This window comes from Ovis aries, chromosome 22 (assembly GCF_016772045.2).
Source record: "Ovis aries strain OAR_USU_Benz2616 breed Rambouillet chromosome 22, ARS-UI_Ramb_v3.0, whole genome shotgun sequence".
Lineage (NCBI taxonomy): Eukaryota > Metazoa > Chordata > Mammalia > Artiodactyla > Bovidae > Ovis > Ovis aries.
The window spans coordinates 50,399,104-50,420,112 of NC_056075.1; the positions used below are offsets into that span (position 1 = coordinate 50,399,104).

A 21,009-nucleotide genomic window follows, 5' to 3' on the forward strand; every position below is an offset into this window, starting at 1 on the left:
GATCCATCACAAGCTCAGCCCTGGTATCACTTGGCTGGATTCTGTGCCAAGCACCAAAATTCTGTCTATGCCATGTTCTCCACCATCGAACAGCAAAAGGGTTTCAAAAAATATATGCTCATCAAGAATCAGATAACCACTTCCTTGTGGGGACTAGGAGGAGCCCGTCTTATTTCTCTGCCAACTTCTAGCATCACACAATTCATTACGGAAAGCACGCATGAGATGTATCTAAGCTAGAGAGTTGATCATCAGGGTCTCCAAGACTGTGCTGAACGACTCACCACCTCTTTGATATTAGCCGCAGTTTGGAAACTTTGGGCTTTGACAGTTGGGAAGGATGGCTGTGCCCACAAAGGATTTGCTGACTGGCATGTTATCATTTTCCAGTATAGTTTGCAATCTGGCGTTTACGGCATTGAAACCCAACTGTCAAACCAAACCGTCAACCAGTTATTTTATCTTTGATGGCCAAGTAGATGTGCAGGGAAACTGCTCAGGACAATGACGTTTGCAGTTTGTAACACCGTGTGAAGTCCCAGCCTGGTGCCTGCCTTACGGGGTGCAACGTTACGGAGGACTACAGTCACTTCTTGGCCGGTCCCGGGAATCTCAGGATACCTTGGGGACATTGGGAAGCGAGGCGCTCACCCGAATGTGTGAGTATTAGAGGCTCAGCTGATGAGATGCTCTAAGTTAGCTTCTAGCCCCAAGAGGCTGTTCAAAGTCTGACCAGGAATTCCTCACCGAAGTTCCAGCAAAGCAGAAACTTAAAAGGACCTACGTGTTCAACCTGCTCTTGTTGAACTGACCTCAATAGTCAGGTCATGTTTAATGAGACCAGACTGGTTTTGCAAACAAATTAATCTTTGATTATCTTCAATACAAAAGGGCGTGTCTGTAGGGAGAGAACCGCGCACCCTGTGGGGTGTCGAATGGGCACGCCCCTCTCAGTAATTCACGTTTCCAGTTCGTCTCCCAGCCTTCTGACGCGGAATCACGAGAAGTAAAAACTTCCCCACTGGCTGAAGTGGAACAGCTCCGTGTGACCCTCAGCGAACCCTGTCAGGCCGTGTGTGGACATCTGTGCCGGTGTGGGGGCAGCACCCTCAGAGCTCACCTGACGCCGTCACCAGAGCCGTTCCGACTGCGGCCCAGGAAACGCACCGCACGCACCGGGGCCTGCCCGCAGCCCCCCAGCCAGCGTGGCCCGGAGGGCTCCCTCCTGGGCGCCGCCCCAGCCGGCCGCCCTCTGGTCTGACCCGGTCGACAGCGGCTTACCCTGCAATCCTCACTCTTCACTTGTTTCCACCAGGGCCCAGCCTCCCAACGCCACCTCCTAAAACGAGACGCGACTGTTTAACTACCCTGACCTACTCTCAGGACCGAGGCACCGGCTCACGGAGACAGGGTTCACAGCGGCGACTCCTCCTGGGCGTGTGTGTGTGTGTGAACGGAGCTGGGGTGCAGCCTGAAACCCGCTCTCTGGCCACGATCTTCTCCAGCCAACCACGCTCACAGCACAGCAGGGTCAGGAAGGTGCCTGCCCTCCCCTCCCTTCCCGAAACCGGGGAATCTTCCCAGGCGGACAACCTCATCCCCAGGATGGGAGATCGAGGCCGGGAGAACTCGGTGCCGCAGACCTTGTTAGAACATCTCTCCTCCCCTTCAGCCTCCCACGGACTCCAGCCACCTTTGCACGTGGCCACCTTGTCTAAGCTGGCACAAGACGCTCAGGTTTTGCCTGCTCTGTGGGTCCTCAATTCCCTACGAGGGCTCCCGTGTCCCCAAACTCACATTAAACAAATGTGTACGCACGCCTCTGTTCTTCGACTTCAGTTCAGTCGCTCAGTCGTGTCCAACTCTTTGCAACCCCATGGACTGCAGCATGCCGGGCTTCCCTGTCCATCACAACTCTCAGAGCTTGCCCAAACTCATGTCCATCGAGTCGGTGATGCCATCCAACCATCTCATCCTCTGTTGTCTCCTTCTCCTCCTGCCTTCAATCTTTCCCAGCATCAGGGGCTTTTCCAGTGAGTCAGTTCTTCACATCAGGTGGCCAAAGTATTGGAGTTATAGCTTCAGCATCAGTCCTTCCAATGAATATTCAGGACTGATCTCCTTTAGGATGGACTGGTTGGATCTCCTTGAGGTCCAAGGGACTGTCAAGAGTCTTCTCCAACACCACAGTTCAAAAGCATCAATTCTTTGGTGCTCAGCTTTCTTTTTGGTCCAACTCTCACATCCATACACGACCACTGGGTAAACCATGGCCTTGACTAGACGGACCTTTGTTGGCAAAGTAATGTCCTGCGACTTAAGTCACTTTAATTCCCAGGTGCAGCAGGAGGAGGGTGAGAGCCTGCCCCGCTCCGGCCTCCAGCCCTGCGCCCCCCTCCCCTGCAGACTCGGCCTCCAGACTGCGGGAGGGCACACCTCTGCTGTCCGAGGCCACGCAGGTGTGTGCTTTGTCACAGCCACCACGGGACACATCTTCCAGGCCGGCCGGGCTGTGAGAACACCCTGCTTCCTTGCAGTGCTCCTGACCAGGCCTGCAGGCACGGACAGTGCCCATCTCTCACTGCCCTCCCCCGCTCACTGCTCCCTCCCCTCTTCCGAGTGGGCAGAGTCCAGCCAGCACCCTGACCTCCTGCACATCGGCCAGCCCAGGTCAGGGGGCAGGCAGCACGGCCCCCGCCGGCCCAAGAGCGGCCCTCAGAGGCCTGCGGTCATCGGGCACACGCCTGGCTTCTGAGCCCTGTGCCAGAGCTTCCCCGCAGAGTCAGGCGCCCCCCAAAGCATTCCGGTGGGGCGCCTGACAAGGGCTTTAGGTGGTCAGCGACCCGGCCGAAGAGGCTGAATGGGCCTTGTCCCTGTGGCTCCGCAGAGCCCCGGACGGGGGAGCAGCCCCCAGTGGCGGCAGGTCAGAGCCTGGGGTCTGGTGCCTCCCTGGGCAGAGGCAGCCCAGCCCCATGTCGCACGGAGCAGCACAGATGGAAGGGCCGGAAGCCTCAGCCTTCGTGAGCAGCCCCTGAGGCTGCGGGCATGGGACCTGTGAACCCACTTCCTCAGATGGGACTGGTCTCGCTTCTGAGCTGCTTCCTCCCGTAATCGGCTTAAGGCAGACAAAGAGGAAATGGAATTAGATCTAAGGTGTGAAAAGGAATAAAGTCTGGGATCCTGGGGACCCCGGGCAGCCCCGGGCTTTCCCTCCGGGTCGGTGACCGATGGCAGGGCTATTGCCATTTCAGCTGAACGCTGTTCTCGTTTTGCGGATTTTTTTTGTTGTTCCTGGAGCTGACAAGTTGGTCACAGCATTCATAGGGAAAGACAGTCAAAAATCGCCAGGAAAAACTTTAAAAGCAGAACGAGGCAGGGACGTGAGCCCTGTCAGGCATCAGCACGTTATATAAGCCTTCTGTGATAACGTGTGGTCCGACCGTGGAACAGACGGGCGGGCCACGGGACGGAGTGCAAGCCCAGAAATAGCCCCACCTGCATAAGGACGTTCAGTATGCGACACAGGCGGCCTCTCAAATTTACGGGGAGACCAGACTTTTGATTAAAATATGGTGCTGGAATAACTGAGCAGCCCCATGAAAGAGAGGTAAAATATGGACCATTCACGACACTTTAAGTCAGAGTCAATTCCAGATGTACAACAGGTTTGACGTGAATAAGGAAACAGACGTGAGGGAGGAAAAGCAAACGCTCAACCCGGCTTGTCACGCAGAAATGCAGCATAAAGCTCCGCGATGCTCCCCCCTCGCCTGTCGGGCTGGCAGAGGCCCAGCCTTGGCAGCCCTGGGCCGGGGCCCCGGGGAGCACGGGCCCCACGGAGGGCTGGCACGTCTGGCAGCATCACACGCGCATCCAGCCACCACCCGTGCCGCCCGCCTCTAGGAGCCCAACTGAAGACGCGCCGGCTCCCCTGCACGCGGCATGATGCCCACGGCCCTGCCAGCGGCCTCAAAGCTGGCGCGCAGCCTAACGCTCACCAGGAACACGTGTGGCTACAGGTCAATGGGCCCTGCATCCCAACAGGCCCCTGCAAACATGCCGCCCCACGTGGCAAAAGGCACCCTGCTGCTGGGGCGACATGGAGGACGCTGAGAGCAGGGGTTGTGCTGGGTGATCCGGGGGCCCCGGTGTCCTCATCGGGGAGCAGAGGCCTCTGGAAGCTGGAGGAGGCAGATGCAGGCTCTCCCCGGAGCTGCAGAAGGCCCAGCCCCGCCCCACAGCGACTGCAGCCCAGGGCCGACTCAGCTTGGATGTCCGGCACCGCGACTGTTGGGGGATGCGTTTGTGCCGCTGCAGCCTCAGAAGCCTGTCTGCTCGCCCGCCTCGGGGTCGGCTGTGCAGGGATGGGGGTGGTCTAGCGGATGAGCGGGACGGCCAGAAACACCGTCAAGTCAAAAGGAGAGCGTGGAGAGAGTGTGAACACCAGGCTGCCCGGTGTCTAAGAAGCAGGTCCCGTGGACACGGGAGAGAGGAGCCAGCGGGGATATAAACCCAGCTTCCTCAGAGGAGGACTTGCGGGAGGAAGGCGGAAAGAGGACCGACGGAGCCACGGCCGAGGCCGGACTCTCCTGAGCACAGACCTAACCTGGAGCCTCGCGAGGCTCACACAGAAGCGCTGCACGTGGCAGAGGGGGCTCTCTGCACACCGAGAGCAAAGCAAGGTGTGACGCTAGCTGCACCCCAGGCCTCCAGCCCCCGGGCTGCCAGGCGGATCTGGCCTCGGGTTCCTCGAGGCTGCGCCATCGGCTCAGCTCGGGAAACACCTTCCAGGCCCGGTGTCCGCATGCAAGCTCGGCGGTAAAGGGCCTGGCCCAACCCAGGGCACCCTCGTCTTACAACCAACACACACGACCGCAGCTGGAAAAACCAATAAAAAGCGGAACGAAACGGAGCAGTGAGGAAACCCGTCCAAAGTGAGCGTGAAAGAGCGAGAATCCTGAACAGGCTGACAGTCGTGTCCTGCTCTTTGCGACCCCAGGGGCTGCAGCCCACCAGGCCCCTCTGTCCATGGAACTTCCCAGGCAAGAATACTGGAGTGGGTTGCCATTTCCTCCTCCAGGGGATCTTCCCGACCAGGGATTGAACCCAGGTCTCCTGCACAGCAAGCAGATTCTTTACCATCTGAGCCACCAATAAACGAGCTCTGAACAAAAATCAAAGCTCTACCGTTAAAATATCACAGGGCACCGTGTGACCCAGCAGTCCCATCACTGGGTGTGCGCCCAGGAGAACTGACAGCAGGGACCCAAACAGAGGTTCGCACTCCCGTATTCATGGAAGCCTGATTCACACCCAGGGAAAGGCGGAAAGAATCCCAGCGCCCGTCAGAGGACGAGCGGAGAAGGGAGTGCGGTTCATCCAGGACCTGGACCATCGACGTCCTGGACAGAACGCCGTTCAGCCTCCAGAGGTTCTGACACGAACTGCGGCCCGGGTGAACCCCGAGGACCTCAGGCTACATGTGTTCCACCAGGATCCCTGAGTGATCCCACCTCACAAGCTGCACGGATGAGCCTAACTCTAGAGACAGAGAGGAGAGTAGACGTTACCAGCGCTGAGTCGGTCCCAAAGGAAATCAACCCTGAACACTGACTGGAAGGACTGATGCTGAAGCTGAAGCTCCAATACTTTGGCCACCTGATGCGAAGAACGGACTCACTGGAAAAGACCTCGATGTTGGGAAAGATTGAAGGCGGGAGGAGAAGGGGTTGACAGAGGATGAGGTGGCTGGATGGCATCACCGACTCGATGGACATGAGTTTGGGTAAACTCTAGGAGATGGTGATGGACAGGGAGGCCTGGCGGGCTGCAGTCCATAAGTTTGCAAAGAGTTGGACAGGACTGAGCGACTGGACAAGGGCTAGGGAAGGGTACTGTGAGTTAGTGTTAATGGGGAACAGAGTTTCAGTTTGGGAAAATGAGGAAGCTCTGGAGATGAAGTGGTGATGGCTATTCAACAATGTGCGTAGACCCAATGCCACTGAACTATGTGCTTAAAAGAGATCAGGATGGCAAACCATAGTTTGTGTGTATTTTACTCTAATTTTTTTTTTAAGTTAACACCAAGCCAACTTATATCCCAACTAAACCAGTCACGAACCTGCTCAAAGGCCAGGGGCACAGGTCTGTGACTATGGGGGCAGCTCCATGACATCTCTCGGGCTGCAGCCGTGGGTCGGCCCTGCCCGGTGCGGGCGGCGAGCCGGGGCGGGCAGAGCGGCGGGAGCAGGTGGCCGAGGAGCCAGGGCTGGGACCCATGAGGGCAGCCCCTGATGGGAAAACGAGGTCTGGGTGCGTGTGGTGACCACCCAGGCCCAGGATGGGGGCTGCAGGGCCCTGGGGACCCTGTTGATGCCCACCACTGCCTTTCCTTCAGTGATGCTGCCCACAGCTCCCCAGGACCACCCGAGCAGCAGCAGTTGAGGTGCGGTGGGAAGGTGGAGCCTGGGCTGAAGATCCATGGCGTGGCGCGTAGGCACCAACTCTAAGAGCCAGTGTCCGGATCTGGCACCTGGACATCTCAGGAGAAGGAGTGAAGAGCCTGCTCAGGAAGCTGGAAGCTGATGGCAAGGGCCAGAGCCGAGCACGGGCTGCAAGCAAAGCTATCTCCAGCAGCACCCCCGCCCTGGGCGGCTGCAGACGGCCAGGCTCGCGTACCATTCCAGAACCCAGCTCGTCTGAGCCTCAGCCCCAGCCGCCCTCTCCCCCAGAGCATCTCGGCCATGAGGGAGGCACTGAACCCAGAACGGCTCCTGCTGTGTTAACTCAGCGAGATGTCACAGCAGCGCTCCAGAGGGCTGAGCATTCGCCACCCTCCAAGGCGTTGCCACAGCAACCGTGAGCACAGGCTTCTCACTCAGATGGCAGCAGCGGGGAGGTTGGGCGAGGTGGCCTCCCCAGGGGGCCTTGAAAACAGGGAGAGAGGCGCAGCTGGGAGGCTCCTGCCCACATCTTCCAGGTCCGCCTGAGGATCGGGGTCAGGGGAGTCCTCAGGTGGCCGGGACCGTCTTAGTCCTCTCCCTGTAAACCGGAGAGATGTGAAGGCATGGCCCAGGTGCCGGCCACTCTGTCCCCTGAGGCCGGTGCTTTCCTTTCGGCCCCAGATAATTTCCCACCCGCCCTGCAGGAGCCAGAGGCCAGGGGGCCCATCTCACGCGGGCTGGGACCAGGAGGCCAGAGGAGGGTCCCCGGACCTCCCACCGGAAGCACCCCCATCCCTGCCCCGTTTCACAGCGAGTGTCCCGCCTCGGACCCCACACCCTCCCGATGGGCCCGGGCTGCAGGAGGGCAGAGGGTGGCCAGGCCCACCCACCCAAACACCGACGGTCAGGCACCCCAGAGGCCCCGTGGCAGCCCAGCCCAGCCTTCGTGCAGATGCAAAGGAAAAGGGTGCCGTGAAGCGCAGGGTACGCAGGGCAGCGGGTGAGCGGAGGCCTGGGCAGTGGGGGCAGGAACCACCCACAGTCAGGACCAGGCTGGGGGGTACAGGGGCCAGGGTGCAGGAGGGAGCTGGGGTGCTCCTGGTCAAACAGCACGTCCTGCCCACTGTGCAGAGCGCCGTGTCCAGGGCTGGGCCCTCTGGGACTTGCAGAGGTTCGCCCCAGGCCGGCCCCCGGGAGGTGGTCTCCTCCCACAGGACTGTGCCCACCACGAGCTTCGACATCCGCTTCCTGATACTGCCCAGCTGGCCGGCTGCCCACTGCTGGGGGCTCTGCAGACCCACCCCTGCCCCCCGGACGGCATCAGCAGGAACATAACACTTCAGAGCGGAGAATATCTAACCCCAGATGCCCCTGGCTAAGCCAGGACCGGGCCTCGCTGTTCCCAGGACGGGTCATCCACAGGTGGCAAAGCCAGGGCCCACCTGCCCACACCTGCGGAGGGTGCGTGAGCCACGACTTGGGCCACCCCCGCCCCCCGCCTGGCACACCTTGCCCTCAGCAGCTGCAGGGAGGCAGAGGGCAGCGGGGACAGAGGGCAGGACGGTGGGCAGGGACACAGAAGCCACCGTCTCCAATAAACCGGAAGGAAGGCTGGAAAAGAGAGCCATCCGCAGCGACAAAGAAGAGGATACGTAGCAGCTCAACGCGAAACAACCACGAGAGCAACATGTAACTAACACGCCAAAAGGTGAGGCGTCCCCGGCTGCGCACGGCACCAGCTTCCCTCCCACGCAGCCCCAAAATGCAAGTCCTGCCTGGACTCCAGTGAGGTCGTTTCTGAGCTTGACAAAGCGTATTTGAAAGTTCAATGAGAGATACGAATATGTGAGAGCAGCTGACGCTTTGGAGGGCACGATCCAGGCTGTAAATGTGCGGAAGGCCCCGGGTTAGAATAAACGGAGTCCCCGCGTCAGGGTGGAGCCCCGAGGACTCGGCGGCCGACGACAGAGCAGCAGAGCTGGCCGGTTAAGAATGCTCCGACCGACGAAGTGCTTCCCAAAACAGACGCGTCCTTTGTTCTGAGCAGCGCGGTAGTGACACTCGTTGTAAACAAAGGCCAGAGTGAGACACAGCCCCAGGTGCGCCCCAGCGCACAGGACGGCCTCCATAGAAGGCAGGGAGGCTGCCCGGAGGCCCGAGGAGGGGGCCAGGCAGGCAGGAGAGGAAGGCGGGGCGAGGGGGCGGCAGTGACGGGAGCGGGGAGGCAGCGGCTCCTGGGCAGGTTGCATCTGGGAAGGCGGGCGGGTATTTGATTCTTGCCTCCACCGCCCACCACCCACCGCCAGGAAGAAGGTGCGGAAGCGACAGACGTTTGATCTAAAAGTAAACACACAGCTTCCGTGTCCTCAGGTAACCAGAGCCCCAGGGAGAGAGTCCAGGCTTTTGGGAGGAGCAGCAAAAAGGGCCAAGGACGCCCCCACCTGCACAGCAGCCCGCGGCCCCAGCACGAGGGCCAGCGTGGTCTTGGAAGGTGCACGGGGTGGGGGGTGCCCCTCAACCAAGCCTGACCTGGGGGGAGGCTGCAAACACCACTGATCCACGTGGCTCGGGGGTCCGAGCGCCCATCAGCAGGTCCTGTGATAATCCTGCCAAGTGTGGCCTGGAGCTGGAAATCAGTTTCCTGGATGCAGAACAGACCCTGCCTGCGGTGCTGGTGAGGCCTCGCTGCACAGACACAGACACACACACACACGCACACACACGCAGGCACACGCAGGCACAGACACACAGGTACACACATACATGCATGTACAGAGACACACATGTGCACACGCAGGCACACGCAGGCACACACATACATGCATGTACAGAGATACATACATGTACACACATGTACACACAGGCACACACCCATATACACACAGGCAGACACAGGCACACATACACACAGAGACGCACATGCACACACAGAGGCACACACACAGACACACACGTACACACACAGACACACACATAAACACAGACAAATAGACACACACAGACAGAGACACACACAGACACGTACACACATGTACACAGGCACATACATGTACACACACAGGCACACTCAGAGAGACACACCCAGACACACATGCACACAGACACACACAGAGGCACACACACACAGCAGGGGCAGGGGCACATTTGAAGGCTGGGCCATCGCCAACACCCACAGAAAAATAGACCGATTTTTTCCAATTCTTAATTATTCCACTTTAAATGATCCGCCTTGGAGTACACTGCAGCCAGGTCGTTCAACTGGACAGAACTGGGGAGGCCCAGGCTTCTGGGGGTAGCTTATGCCTGTCACAGTTGCAAAGAACCCTACTTCCTGGCAGCCGCTGAGTACGGGCCCTGCTCTGGGCAGCTGGAGCCTGGATGCAGCCTGAAGGCTGGACTGGGCCCTTCCAGGTTTCCCGATGGCCCCAGAAGGAGGCAGGGCCTGGCCTCGGGCAGGCAGACCCTTCCTCCCAGGCCCCTCCCTATGGGAGGCCCGTAAGTCCTGGGTCGGGGGCCGTGGCCACACCAGTGGAAATCAGGGCAGCCGGGAGCAGAGGGGCCTGCAGTGCGGCCACGTGTCAGGCTTGCCTGGGCCAAGACGGGGAGATGGGTGTCCAGGCGGGGGGCGCACAGAGCGGCGGGGGCTCCAGGAGACCAGAGCACGGAGGCCACAGCTTACGAGTCGGGCCCCAGGGAAGCTGAGGGGGTCAAGGAGAGGAAGTGGTCCATCTTCCAGGGAAGCGGAGCTACCACGGGGCCCCGGGGGTCAGCAGGCACCCTGGAAAGCCCAGGGCTCTCCTTCAGGCCCTGCTGGGCACCATCCACATGCTGGGGTGGGCAGAGACGCTGAGCTTCCTGAGAGCTGTGCCCACGCCAGTTTAGGGCCCTGGGGTGGGGTGGGGGTTCTCGATCCGGTAACAGGTAGGGGCTGGGGGCTTCTCAGAGCCAAGGACTGAACCCCAGTGGACCCCCCAGCTGGAAGGGGGAGGAGGGGCATGTTTGGAAGAAAGAAATCTGAGGGTGGCCTTGCTTTAGCCTGAGGGTGGGGTCCTTACAAGGACGTATCCAGGGTGCTGAGGAGAGCTCACCTTGGTGGGGGGCAGGGGGCTCCCCAGCACAGGATGAGGGGGCCCTTCCTCCCTCACCCGTGGAACCCCCCAGTCCAGAGTCTGGAGCTACCCTGGTGTCCAAGAACTCCGGAGACGAGGCCACAGCCAGTCCCACAGAGACAGGCCTCTGGGAGTCTGGTGCTTAATGAGCCAGACCCGGAAGCTGGGGCAGAGGCGGAGAAGACCCCACACGCCAGCCCCAGCGGGCGGGCAGGCAGAGGCAGAGAAGACCCCACACGCCAGCCCTAGCGGGCGGGCAGGCAGAGGCGGAGAAGACCCCACACGCCAGCCCCAGCGGGCGGGCGGGCAGAGGCGGCAGGCTGGAGTCTGCAGCCTGGTCCATGGGGCTGGTGTTCCCACCCCTGAGCCAGTGGCGGTCTGAGGTTCCCCAGGGCAGCCACAGGCCAGGCCAGGCTGGGAAGGGAAGAGGGGCGGGGAGCAGGAGGGGACGTAGGGCTGGGGCATCCACATGCAGGCCAGCCCTAAGAACATCTCTGCTTTCGGGGGGACCAATCTTTGTAGACAAAAAATTAATATGCTGATGGTTTACCATTTGTAACAACCACTTCTTTACAATGGTGTTTCCCAAACACCTGCTCAAGATGGCAGCTGGTTAAGCCCGTCCAGCTTGGACTCCCTGGGACCCCCAGAGGCAGAGGTTTGACCCCCAGGGCCCCCCACACCTGCCCAGAGGTCACCTAGAGCTAAGCTGGGGAGAGCAGGCCTAGGAGGGCAGAGACCATGAGCAGGCCCAGCCACCCTGGGGGCCCGCCAGCCCACCCTTCCACACCAAGGACACTCGCTCATGTCTGTCACCCCCTCTCAGCTCTCTGGACTGATGTGTCCCTTGCAGTCTAAGATTTCAGGTATGGACACCAAGGTGGCCCACGCAGGCCCACGGCCCAGCTGCACTGTGGTGCTCGCCCGACCCCCTGGGGCCCACTGCTGGCACGGCCAGGGGAGCCCCCGGCGCCCAGCACCGCACAGGGGCCTGGAGCTGAAAGGGAAGCGGCCGCTGGGCAGCCCCGGTCCCGCCCGGCCTCTCTGCTCTGAGGAGGGCAGCTTCCTCGTGCAGCCAGGTGGCCAAGACGACCCAGACGATCAGGCCACGGAGCCCCGTCCACCCCCACGCCAGCGCGGGCTGGACTCTCACCACTCACAGCTTCCGTTCTGCCTCGGAGAACAAGGCCCTCTATCGTGGGAGACGATTTCTCCGAGAACTTGGAGCTTGGGGGAGGACGGGGTTTGTTCACAGCGTGTGGAGGTTCAGTTCCACCGGATGCAGAGAGCCCGAGGGGCACGGGCTGACGGCCACGCGACAGAAGGGAGGCGCCTAAGACCACTGAGCTGCGCGCTTAAATGCAGCTCGACGGCACCTTCTGTGACGGGTGACTTGCCGTCGCAAAAGACTGGAAACAAAACCAGACACAACGTCCAGTCTTGCCCCCAGGACCGGGTACAGCGAGTTTGGATAATCCATCTCCAGGCCCTCTCCCCCAAAGGTGGAGCTGCCATGAGGTGAACAGCCACCTCGCCAGGGACAGACAGGTCACGCGACATGCCGACCCCCATGTCTGCCTCCAGCAAGGCTGCGGGGGCGCGTCCGGGGCAGCTGCTCTTCACAGTGGCTGCCCGCAGGGTGGAAGGTGGCTCCAGCAGTCCCTAAGGCCAGTCTTCACCGGCTGTCCAGGCACGCCTGAGCCCTGGCACACCCTCTGAAACAAGGCCACGTGCAGACAGCTGCGCATGGAAGCAGACTCCAAGTCCTAACCCCCTCTCCTGGTGGGGTCACCGCCCCGGCCACGGGAAGAAGCGGAGGGGCCAGCGCCCTCCTTCCAGACACGTCCTGGCACCCAGCCCCACGGCCCAAGGACCCCTGGAGGCCCGACTGGGGGCCCAATTAGGAAGCAGGAAGCTGCCCTACAATTACATGGTGACTTGCATCTGAGATAAAAGCCTGGCAGGACCCCATGCTTCCTCTAATTACCCCAAGCCAGCACCATCTCTGGGCCCTCCTGTCTCTCCACTGCACCAGCCCTGTCTCTGGGCCCTCCTGTCACCCCACTCCACCAGCCCCATTTATGGGACCCTGCTTTTCAAAGCCAAGACCTGGCTGGAGGAGCCAGAATCCTGGGGTCAGTGGAGACTGTGGGCAGAAGGGCAGCCTGCTGTGCTTGTGAGGCGGGAGGACCGTCCCCGGGCAGAGGTGCAGAGGTCTCAGCCTGGGGGTGGGGGTGAGGAGGGCACAGCGCCAGGCCCACCAGCCTCACCAGCCTCACCAGCCTCACCAGCCTCACCAGCCTCACCTCCCCCAGTCAGTCTTTGCCCTGAGGGTTCCCAATCTCCTTCCCAGACCCACTTTGGGAACATCTGGTTGACCCCGAAGCCATCCCTTTCAAACCCGGTCTTGGCTGACGTCCAGCCTTTGCCCTGGTGGGGGAGGCAGCTTCCTCTAGGCCCCGCCTGCCCACCCACCTCCCACACCCCCATTCTCCGTTGGGAGAGGCCAGGTGGCAGAGACTGTCCCAGGTGCCGTCAGTCTGACACACTCACCAACCAGCAACCTCATCTTTTGGATCAACTGTCTCTGCACAACCGACAAAAGGCCAGGGCCCATCAGTTGGGTCCTGGCCGCAGAGACAGTAGCAGTCCTCGCCCCCTAACACATGGAACACTTCAGGGCCTCTGTGCCAAGGGGCTCATTTCTCTGGCCTACAATCCCCCCCGCCCGTGACCCGAGGCAGCACCGGGTGTGACACGGGGACGGGGGGTGGGCAAGGGCGTCCCAGTGCCCACACGAGCCTCCTGGGCTGAAACACGGAGCGCAAAGGCCCCCTCCTCCCCAGCCTCGGAGCCAAAAAGCAACTGTCCTTTCAGAAGTGACTCATTTACAACAGGCCCATCAGGCAGAGTCCCGGGAGCTAATTCTAACCTTTGCAGAGGCTTATTCAGCCTTTGGAGTTATAATTACCCCCAATCTCTGGGCAGGATAAGGCTGCAATCAGGAGCTTGGGTCCGGCCAAGAGAAAGTGGAGAACGGGCTCGGGGGGCCAGTGCGGGGCAGGGCCCCGTGGCTGCCACCTGGGTCCTGCCCCTGCCCACCTGGAGGGACCAGCACAGGCCTGGCCTCTGGGCTCCAGACGTGGGGGGCTGGCCCCCCATGGAGCGGCTTCTCAAGCACATCCCTCCCAAGCCTCGAGCTGCTGTCTGCTGTAGAATGGGGCTTGTGTGAAGGGTGAATGGCCTCAGGGTCTCGGCCCCAGAAGAGCCCAGGGACGCGCCATCTGCACCCCCAGCTCCCAGCCGAGCTACAAGAACCCAGAGACCTGGGCTGGGAGAGCTTAGTGGCGGTGGGCTCAGGGGCAGCCCACCTGAGGCCCCTAGCATCGCTGGCCTGCCCTGCGGGCAACATACCCACACGCTCCACCAGACCCAGGCGGCCGGCCTTGCCCACACACGTCCAGCCCAGCCCCATCCGCAGCCTTACCTTGCCGAAGCTGCCCTTCCCGATGGCACGCAGGATCTGGAAGTGGTCCAGGTTCACTGCAGAGAGAGCAGAGGGGTGCCAGGTGAGGGGGCCGCAAGACCAGTGCCCACCAGGGCCCCACGCTGCAGGGAGCCCCCAACACTGCAGGGAGCCCCCAACACTGCAGGGAGCCCCCCGACACTGCAGGGAGGCCCCGATACTCTGGGGATTCCCCTCACAATTCAAGGAGCTCCTCAACACTGCAGGGAACCCCCTGACACTGCAGGGAGACCCCAACACTGCAGAGAGACCCCACCACTGCAAGGAGGCCCCAATACTGCAGGGAGGCCCCGACACTCTGGGGATTCCCCTCACAATTCAGGGAGCCCCCCAACACTGCAGTGAACCCCCCAACACTGCAGAGAGACCCCAACACTTCAGGGAACCCCCCAACACTGCAGGGAGCCCCCAACACTGCAGTGAACCCCCCAACACTGCAGATAGACCCTGACACTTCAGGGAACCCCCCAACACTGCAGGGAACCCCCCCAACCCTGCAGGGTGCCCCCAACACTGCAGCGAGCCCCCCAGTCCTGCAGGGAGCCCTTGCAGGTACCCAGCGGTCCACCTCGCCCTGAGAGGGGTCAGGACAGCCACGGTGCTGCAGGGGGCCCTGACCCAAGGCAGAGAGGGGGCCCCAGGGCCGGGCAGCACTCCCTCCTGGGTGCACTGTAGGGGGAGTCCAGGCCATACCGCCCACAGACGGGACACGATCAGAGCGCACGGCGTCCAGAGCAGCCCCCAGCGAGAGCTGCCCCAAATCCCCAAAGACCCTCGGGCACCCCTCCCGCAGCCTCGGCGGCTGTGCCCCGCGGGTGTCTCCGGACCAGCTCGAGGGGGGCCTGTAAGGGCCCCCGGATGGTAACAGAGCCGCCCACTGTCTAAGAGAGACCCCTCAAGGCCTCACTTCTGTGGACTTTCTCCACGGAGTCTGACAGAGAGCCCCCGAGCCCCAGGGACAGTCCAGTGTTTGTAACCATCACGGCCTCCTGAGACATGCTCCCTGGCGCACAGACCTGTCTGCGAGAAACCCTCCCAAGCCTGTCGACCTGCAGGCCGGCGCCGGCCAGACCCGGGAACACTGCACAGCTCTCACGCCCCAAGAGGCGGGTGCGGGCGACCTGGTCCTCGCAGGGACAGTGTCCCTCAGCCAGCTCGGGACTGCCCTCTGCCCTGGGTGCCCGCAGGACCTCGGGATCTAGGGAGGTCCCCATGGGCAGCAGGGGAGAGGGTGGGGCATCGGGGCACGGGGCAGAGCAGCTGGGGGATGGGTCTGCGGGGCTCAGGGCCCAGCTCCCCACCCGCCTGCCCAGTCCGCTTCTGGATCCGGCCAGCTGCCGCCTGAAGACCCCCAGCTCCCTCCTCATTCGCCTGTGTGCCCACGGTCAGCGTAGCTCGGCTGCTTCTGCGCAGAGCGGAGGATGGGGCCGTGTCCGTGTCCTCCACGGGAACCACCACCGAGCCTGTGGAGGGCGTCCACTGTGCACAGGCCAGGCCGCCCAGACAGGGGCCTGGGACAGACGGCAGTCCCTCCCTCCCTGGGCGCTGCGTGCCCTTCTGCCCCTACCACAGCCCCAGCAGAGCCCTGAGCACGGGCACCTCCGAGCCACGAGCTGGCAAAGTGCTCAGCAAACAAATGGTCGCTTTTAGAGAAAGCCACAAATTCCGGACTTTTGTGTTTCCAGCAGAGAAAAAAGGGAACAAAGCAGCATTAAGTAAGAGGCCAGAAGCACAAGGCAGCCCCGTGCCTGCCTCTAAGGGGGCTCCTCACGGGGCTGAGTGGACGGGTCGGCAGAGACGTCAGAGGCCCCGGGCACCAAGCCAGGCTGTGGGGCAGGCGAGCACTCCGGGCTGTGGTCTGCACCGGGCAGCCCGCAGTGCCAGCCTGTGGTCTTGACACAACTCTCCCTGCTTCCTGAGACACCACCAGGATGGCTGCAGATCCCAGACCGCAGACTGCGCGGTGGACGATGAGGGGAGCTGCCCATTAGAAGCCGGGGGGGAGGGGAGCCCGGATGTGGCTGGCAGGCGTCTCAGGAGCGCTGGGGCCGAGCTCCGGGGCAGGCCCAGTGCCACGTAGGCGCACACGGCGTCAGACCAGAAGCCACGAGCAGGGATCGTCCCTGAGGGTGGCCCCCACCCCAGGGACCCAGCTTCAAGGTGGGGCTGGCCCAGACCCCTCCAGGAGAGCCTCAAGCCCACCCACTGACCAGGGTCACTCTGAGCTCCAGTGACCACGCCTCCACCCTGACGCCCACACCTCGTCTACCCCTGCCCGCCCACAGGGCCACCGCGCAGGATGGCTGCCACCCATCCCCAGACCCTGCCTCACGGCCCCCGACAACTGAGACCCAGAGGCTGCTTTGGGCCCCTTCTGCACCCAGGCTGGCTTTGGCAACACACCAGCCTCTGCACCCACTCCGGGCAGGACGGCACGCCCCGTGAGCACCCACCCCGCCCGGTGCCAGGGCGAGGCTTTCAGCCCACCTCCGGCTCTCCTTCGGGCCTTCGATGACAACGGAACAAAGGGAACCGCTGCCGGGACCTGTCGCAAGAGTGGGGGCGGGCCTGCGGCAGCGAGGCTGCAAGCCGGAGGGTGCAGTGCGAGCCGCTCACACCAGCCCACCAAGGACGCCCTGAAAACGCGGGCAAGTCCCCCAGCGCTGAACCAATCAGAGGAGGGGGCTGGGGCTGCCGGACCTCCGAAACCAACAGAGGCAGGGGTGTGTGCACAGAGGCGGGGGTCCCAGGGCAGAGAGGAGGCAGGGCACACTGTGTCCACTTTCCTCCCAACTTTCTGGCCACAGCTGGGCAGGGCTCTGTGGCCCAGGGAGGCGCTGGGGGCCCCAGTGCTGAGGAACAGAGGAACAAGGCTCCAGTGGGAGGGGGTCGCTGGGACGCTCAGCACACTTGCCCCTGCATCCAACACCTCCCGGGTCACAGCGCCCGAAAGAGGCCCCAGCAGTCCTGTCTGACCTTGACCCGTCTCTGCCGGGAGCCTGAGTCCTGCGCGTGTCTGCTCGGGCCCGCAAGGACACCAGGGGCCCCGCGACCACAAGGCACAGACTCCTCTTGAGGTGGATGAATATTTTAAAACAAGGGTTTTGAGAACACTTATTCTTCAAGGCGGGCTTTCATGTGCAGAGCTGGCCATCGGAAGCACAGCGGTTGCTATGAAAATAGGTCATTTTGACCCAGCCAACTAAGCATGAGTGGAGGGAGGTTTTAATTCTATTTCACAAGGGTCAAGGTGCCAACACCAGCTCCCAGCAGCACCCATGGCCTCGCAAGAGGCCACAGCATCCTCTCTGCGGGCCCTGGCTTGGCCCACCATCACCGGCCTGAGACCCGGGGTCACAGGCCTCTTTCCTTATAACCGTCTCAGCACCAAAGCCCAGGGGCCCAGGCAGAGCTCTGTTCCCCACAGGGTTCTCGGCCACGTTCCCAGATGGGGTGTTTCTCGTCTGATCTACGGGCTTCCCCAGGAGACCACCACCCCCAGGAGACCACCACCCCCAGGAAAACGCAAGGAGCTCCTTTCTGGAAGCGGGGCCGACATTCCGACAGCCCTGTGTCCACGGAGACTTACTTACTGTCCCCGTGCCGCCTGGACACAGGGGGCCTGGCCCTGTCGCCCTCAGCCTGCACCGTCGGTCCCGCTGGTGGCCAGGAGGGGAAGGCCACGGGCAAAGAAGGGCAGGGATGAGAGGGGCAGCGGCCCCCCGAGTACCCAGCGAAGCAGCAGAGAAAGGCGAACACTGCCTCTTGGGCAGGAACCACCAGACCCGAAGCAAGAAGGCCAGTAATGTCTGAACACTTTTTCCCCACAATAAAACCATCAGCGCTTTGTGCATGCCTGGCGCAGCTTTCTTTTCCACACGAGAGGGGGACGCCCTGGCACCGACCGCTGTCAGGGTTCAGCACCCAGGTCAGCGCCCACCCCCATGGGGACGAGGCCCCTCCCGACAAGCCATGGTCGGAGCACGCAGGGTCCCCTGAGACTCCAGGTGCAGACGGCACTGCTCCCACAGGCAGGGGCTTTTCTTAAAACTGACAAAGCTGCCTCGAGGCAGAGTAAAAATAGACAGCTGAGTCTGAGTCACCACCATGGCTACCAGCAAGGATGCCGGAGCCCGGGGGTGGTCGCTCCCCGGAGGCCTGGAGGGGCAGCCTGGCTCACGACCGCCGCCCTCACGTCCTGCCTCCCGCAGTCCGAGACAGCATGGCAGCTGCATCTGGGGGGGCAGGCGCGGCCCAGACTGGAGCCGGAATCCAGGCCAGCCCACCTCCCCTGGGCACCTAGGCCCTCAGAGCATTCTTGGCCTCGAGAGAATCCACCCCAAGGCGGGGATCACGTGGAAAGGGTGGTCACAAACCACATGCCACGTGTTGCGGACACTCACGCCCAAGGTGACTGAACTGACCCAGAAAACCCATCAGAGAAAATCACCCAACACTTCCGAGGCCCGCAGAGCTGTGTGGACACAGGGCGGTTCCTGCCTGGCCACACACCCAGGCCCAGGCCCACCCCGCCTCCCGGGGCACCCACCCCGCCTCCCGGGGCGCCTCCCTGCCTCCCAGGACATCCACCCCACCTCCCTGCCTCCCGGGGCGCCTCCCTGCCTCCCGGGGCGCCCACCCCGCCTCCCGGGGCGCCTCCCTGCCTCCCAGGACATCCACCCCACCTCCCTGCCTCCTGGGGCGCCCACCCTGCCTCCCAGGGTGCCCAGCCAGCCCTCCTGTGTGATGGACACAGGCACACACAGGGGCCTGGTCAGCAGACGGGCACCCCACGGACATGCCGAGGCCCTGACCTGCTCATCACCGCTCGTCCCTCAAGGCTGGAGGTCTGCGGGGACCGAGACCCAGGGCAGGAGCAGGCCATCCGCGGGGCCCCACGTTCAGCATCGCATTTACCTCTCAGAGCAACAGGGTGCGGGGCAGGCATCCCTGAGTGTCTCTGAGGGACCCAGGGTGAGAAGGATTCCGTTCTCTGCTGCCCGCCCCACCTCGAGGGAGGCCCTGTGACCAGGGGCTTCCTTGGGCCTAGAGGATGTCCGGAAACCCCTGGACGAGAAGGTGAAAGGCGGAAAACAGGGAATCATGTGCGCTCTGGCTGGCGCGCCAGGTTGCCGCGCAGTGGGGAGGGCACCCTCAGGCTGCTCCTGGGCACCGGGCGACCGCCAAGCACCACATGCACCGCCCCCAGAGGGGGAGGACCTGGCAGCACCTCCACCCCCTCCACTGTCCTGCCCCGGGCGGCACGGGCGGCAGGCCCTGGACGGGGGACAGGCCTCCTCTGTGCCCAAGCACCCCTCCCGCAGCCCCGGGGCCCTGGCTCGGCCCCTCGTCAGGGTGGGGGCCATCTTCCAGGCAACCACCCCCAGGGCTGGTGCGCCCCTCCATCTGAGACACTCCTGCACCCTCAGGCCGTTCTCCCGGAAGCCCCTGCAGGCCCCTTGGACCACTCATTGCCCGCTCTGGGGGTCAGTGTCCACCCGTGCCCCCCAGCCTGTCCGGGGGAGGTGGGGCACCCAGAGCCCCGTGCCTTCCCCCACTGCACCTCTCCCGCCAGCCCGGCGCCCAGCCGGAGGCCAGGGGCATGCCCTCACCCCGTCCCTCCGAGAGGCAGACAGGCCAGGATGTGGCTGCCAGGAGGCAGAGTGCAGGCCTCCAGGGGCCAGGCTCCGGAACAGTCTGCGCCTGGGGTCTGGAGGCGGGGGCCATGTGGATGGGGGACCAGCAGGCAGCCAAGGCCACACTGCCCACCCGGGGGCCTCGGGGACCCTTGCAGAGCCCCCCTCTTTATCCTGGCTCCAGTTCCATTCCTGACAGCAGCGTCTCCAGAGCCCAGGAACTGTCATGAATTAGTGATTAAGCCGACAGTCAGATCGATACAGTGTCTCCACCGCTGGGCCCAGCTTCTCGGGCCGCAGGGAGGTCGCCCGGGGCGGGTAGGCTCTCCACTTGCTGAGGCTGGGCAGCGGTGCTGCCCCCGAGCCGCCCAGGGGGTCCTGCAGCCCAAGGCCCACCTCTGGCTGCCTCCATCAGCCGGATTCACCCGGTACCAGTACCACCAGCAGGACAGGCCTCCGGGCCCCCTCACCAGCTGTGAAAGCTGCCCAGGGCCCGCAGACCAGACGTGCAGACAGACGGGAGGGCACCAAGGCCCCAGGTGCTGGGAGGGGTGCCCTGGCTTAGCTAGTGGGTTGGGGGCAGGGGAGGAGAGGAGGAGCCCACACCGAACCCCAAGCCCCAAGGCGGGTCTGCCCTGCAAAGCACGCCAACCCCTGTCCTGACACGACCCCGCCCACCTTCTGGGCACCCCGCCCACCTTCTGGGCACCCCGCCCTCCTCAGCACGGTGGGAGACCCCAGCAAACCTGAGTCTGGATTCTGGGGAGTGTGCCTCCTGCGTGCTGGGGGCCAATTCTGGGAGTACAGCATTGGGTCCTCCAGGAAGAAAATCTGGGCCAGAGCGCAGACCGCCGGGAGAGGAACAGAGCCAGGCACCATGGGAGCGGGCAGCCCCGCAGGCCTGCATCCACAGCAGCCCAGCCCCGACCCCCGAGAGCGGGCCTGGCGGCACACGTGATTAGAGCAGGATAGGAACCCCGGGCGGCAGCAGCGGGCCCTGGGCTGTGTGCAGGGAGCTGGCCCCTGGAGGGAATAGGAGACGGTCCTGACGGCTGGGGACACAGGGAGGGCCTGGCTAGAGGTCGAGGCCCGCATGCGTTGAGATGCCTGTCTCGGCTCGGGGGCTAGAAAACGCTTGTCTGCCTATATCTTTCCATCTGCAGCCTCAGGTTCCCAGCTGAGGCCCTGCCGCCTTCCCCACGGAGGACGGGTGGACGGAGGGCTGGAGCTGAAGCGAGGGGCAGCAAGGCCCCGGGTGCCTCCGAGCAGCAGTGCCGGGAACATGGACACAGGCC

General features: G+C 62.9%; 1 protein-coding gene across 9 annotated transcripts in view; it reads right to left on the reverse strand.

Annotated features, from left to right (window-relative positions):
* Positions 1-21,009, reverse strand: part of STK32C (serine/threonine kinase 32C) — a 72,728-nt gene that overhangs the window by 17,977 nt on the left and 33,742 nt on the right. For 8 of the 9 annotated variants that reach the window (XR_003586582.2, XR_009598074.1, XR_009598073.1 and 5 more), the window contains exon 2: positions 14,040-14,095. Coding sequence is in view for 3 of the 9 variants with exons in the window: in XM_027960323.2 (XP_027816124.1) it covers positions 14,040-14,095 (56 nt within the window). In the remaining 6 variants the exon portion in view is untranslated. Of the gene's footprint in view, positions 1-14,039; positions 14,096-15,461; positions 17,834-21,009 lie in introns of those variants that run through there. The other variant, XM_042238912.2, reaches the window with a different exon arrangement.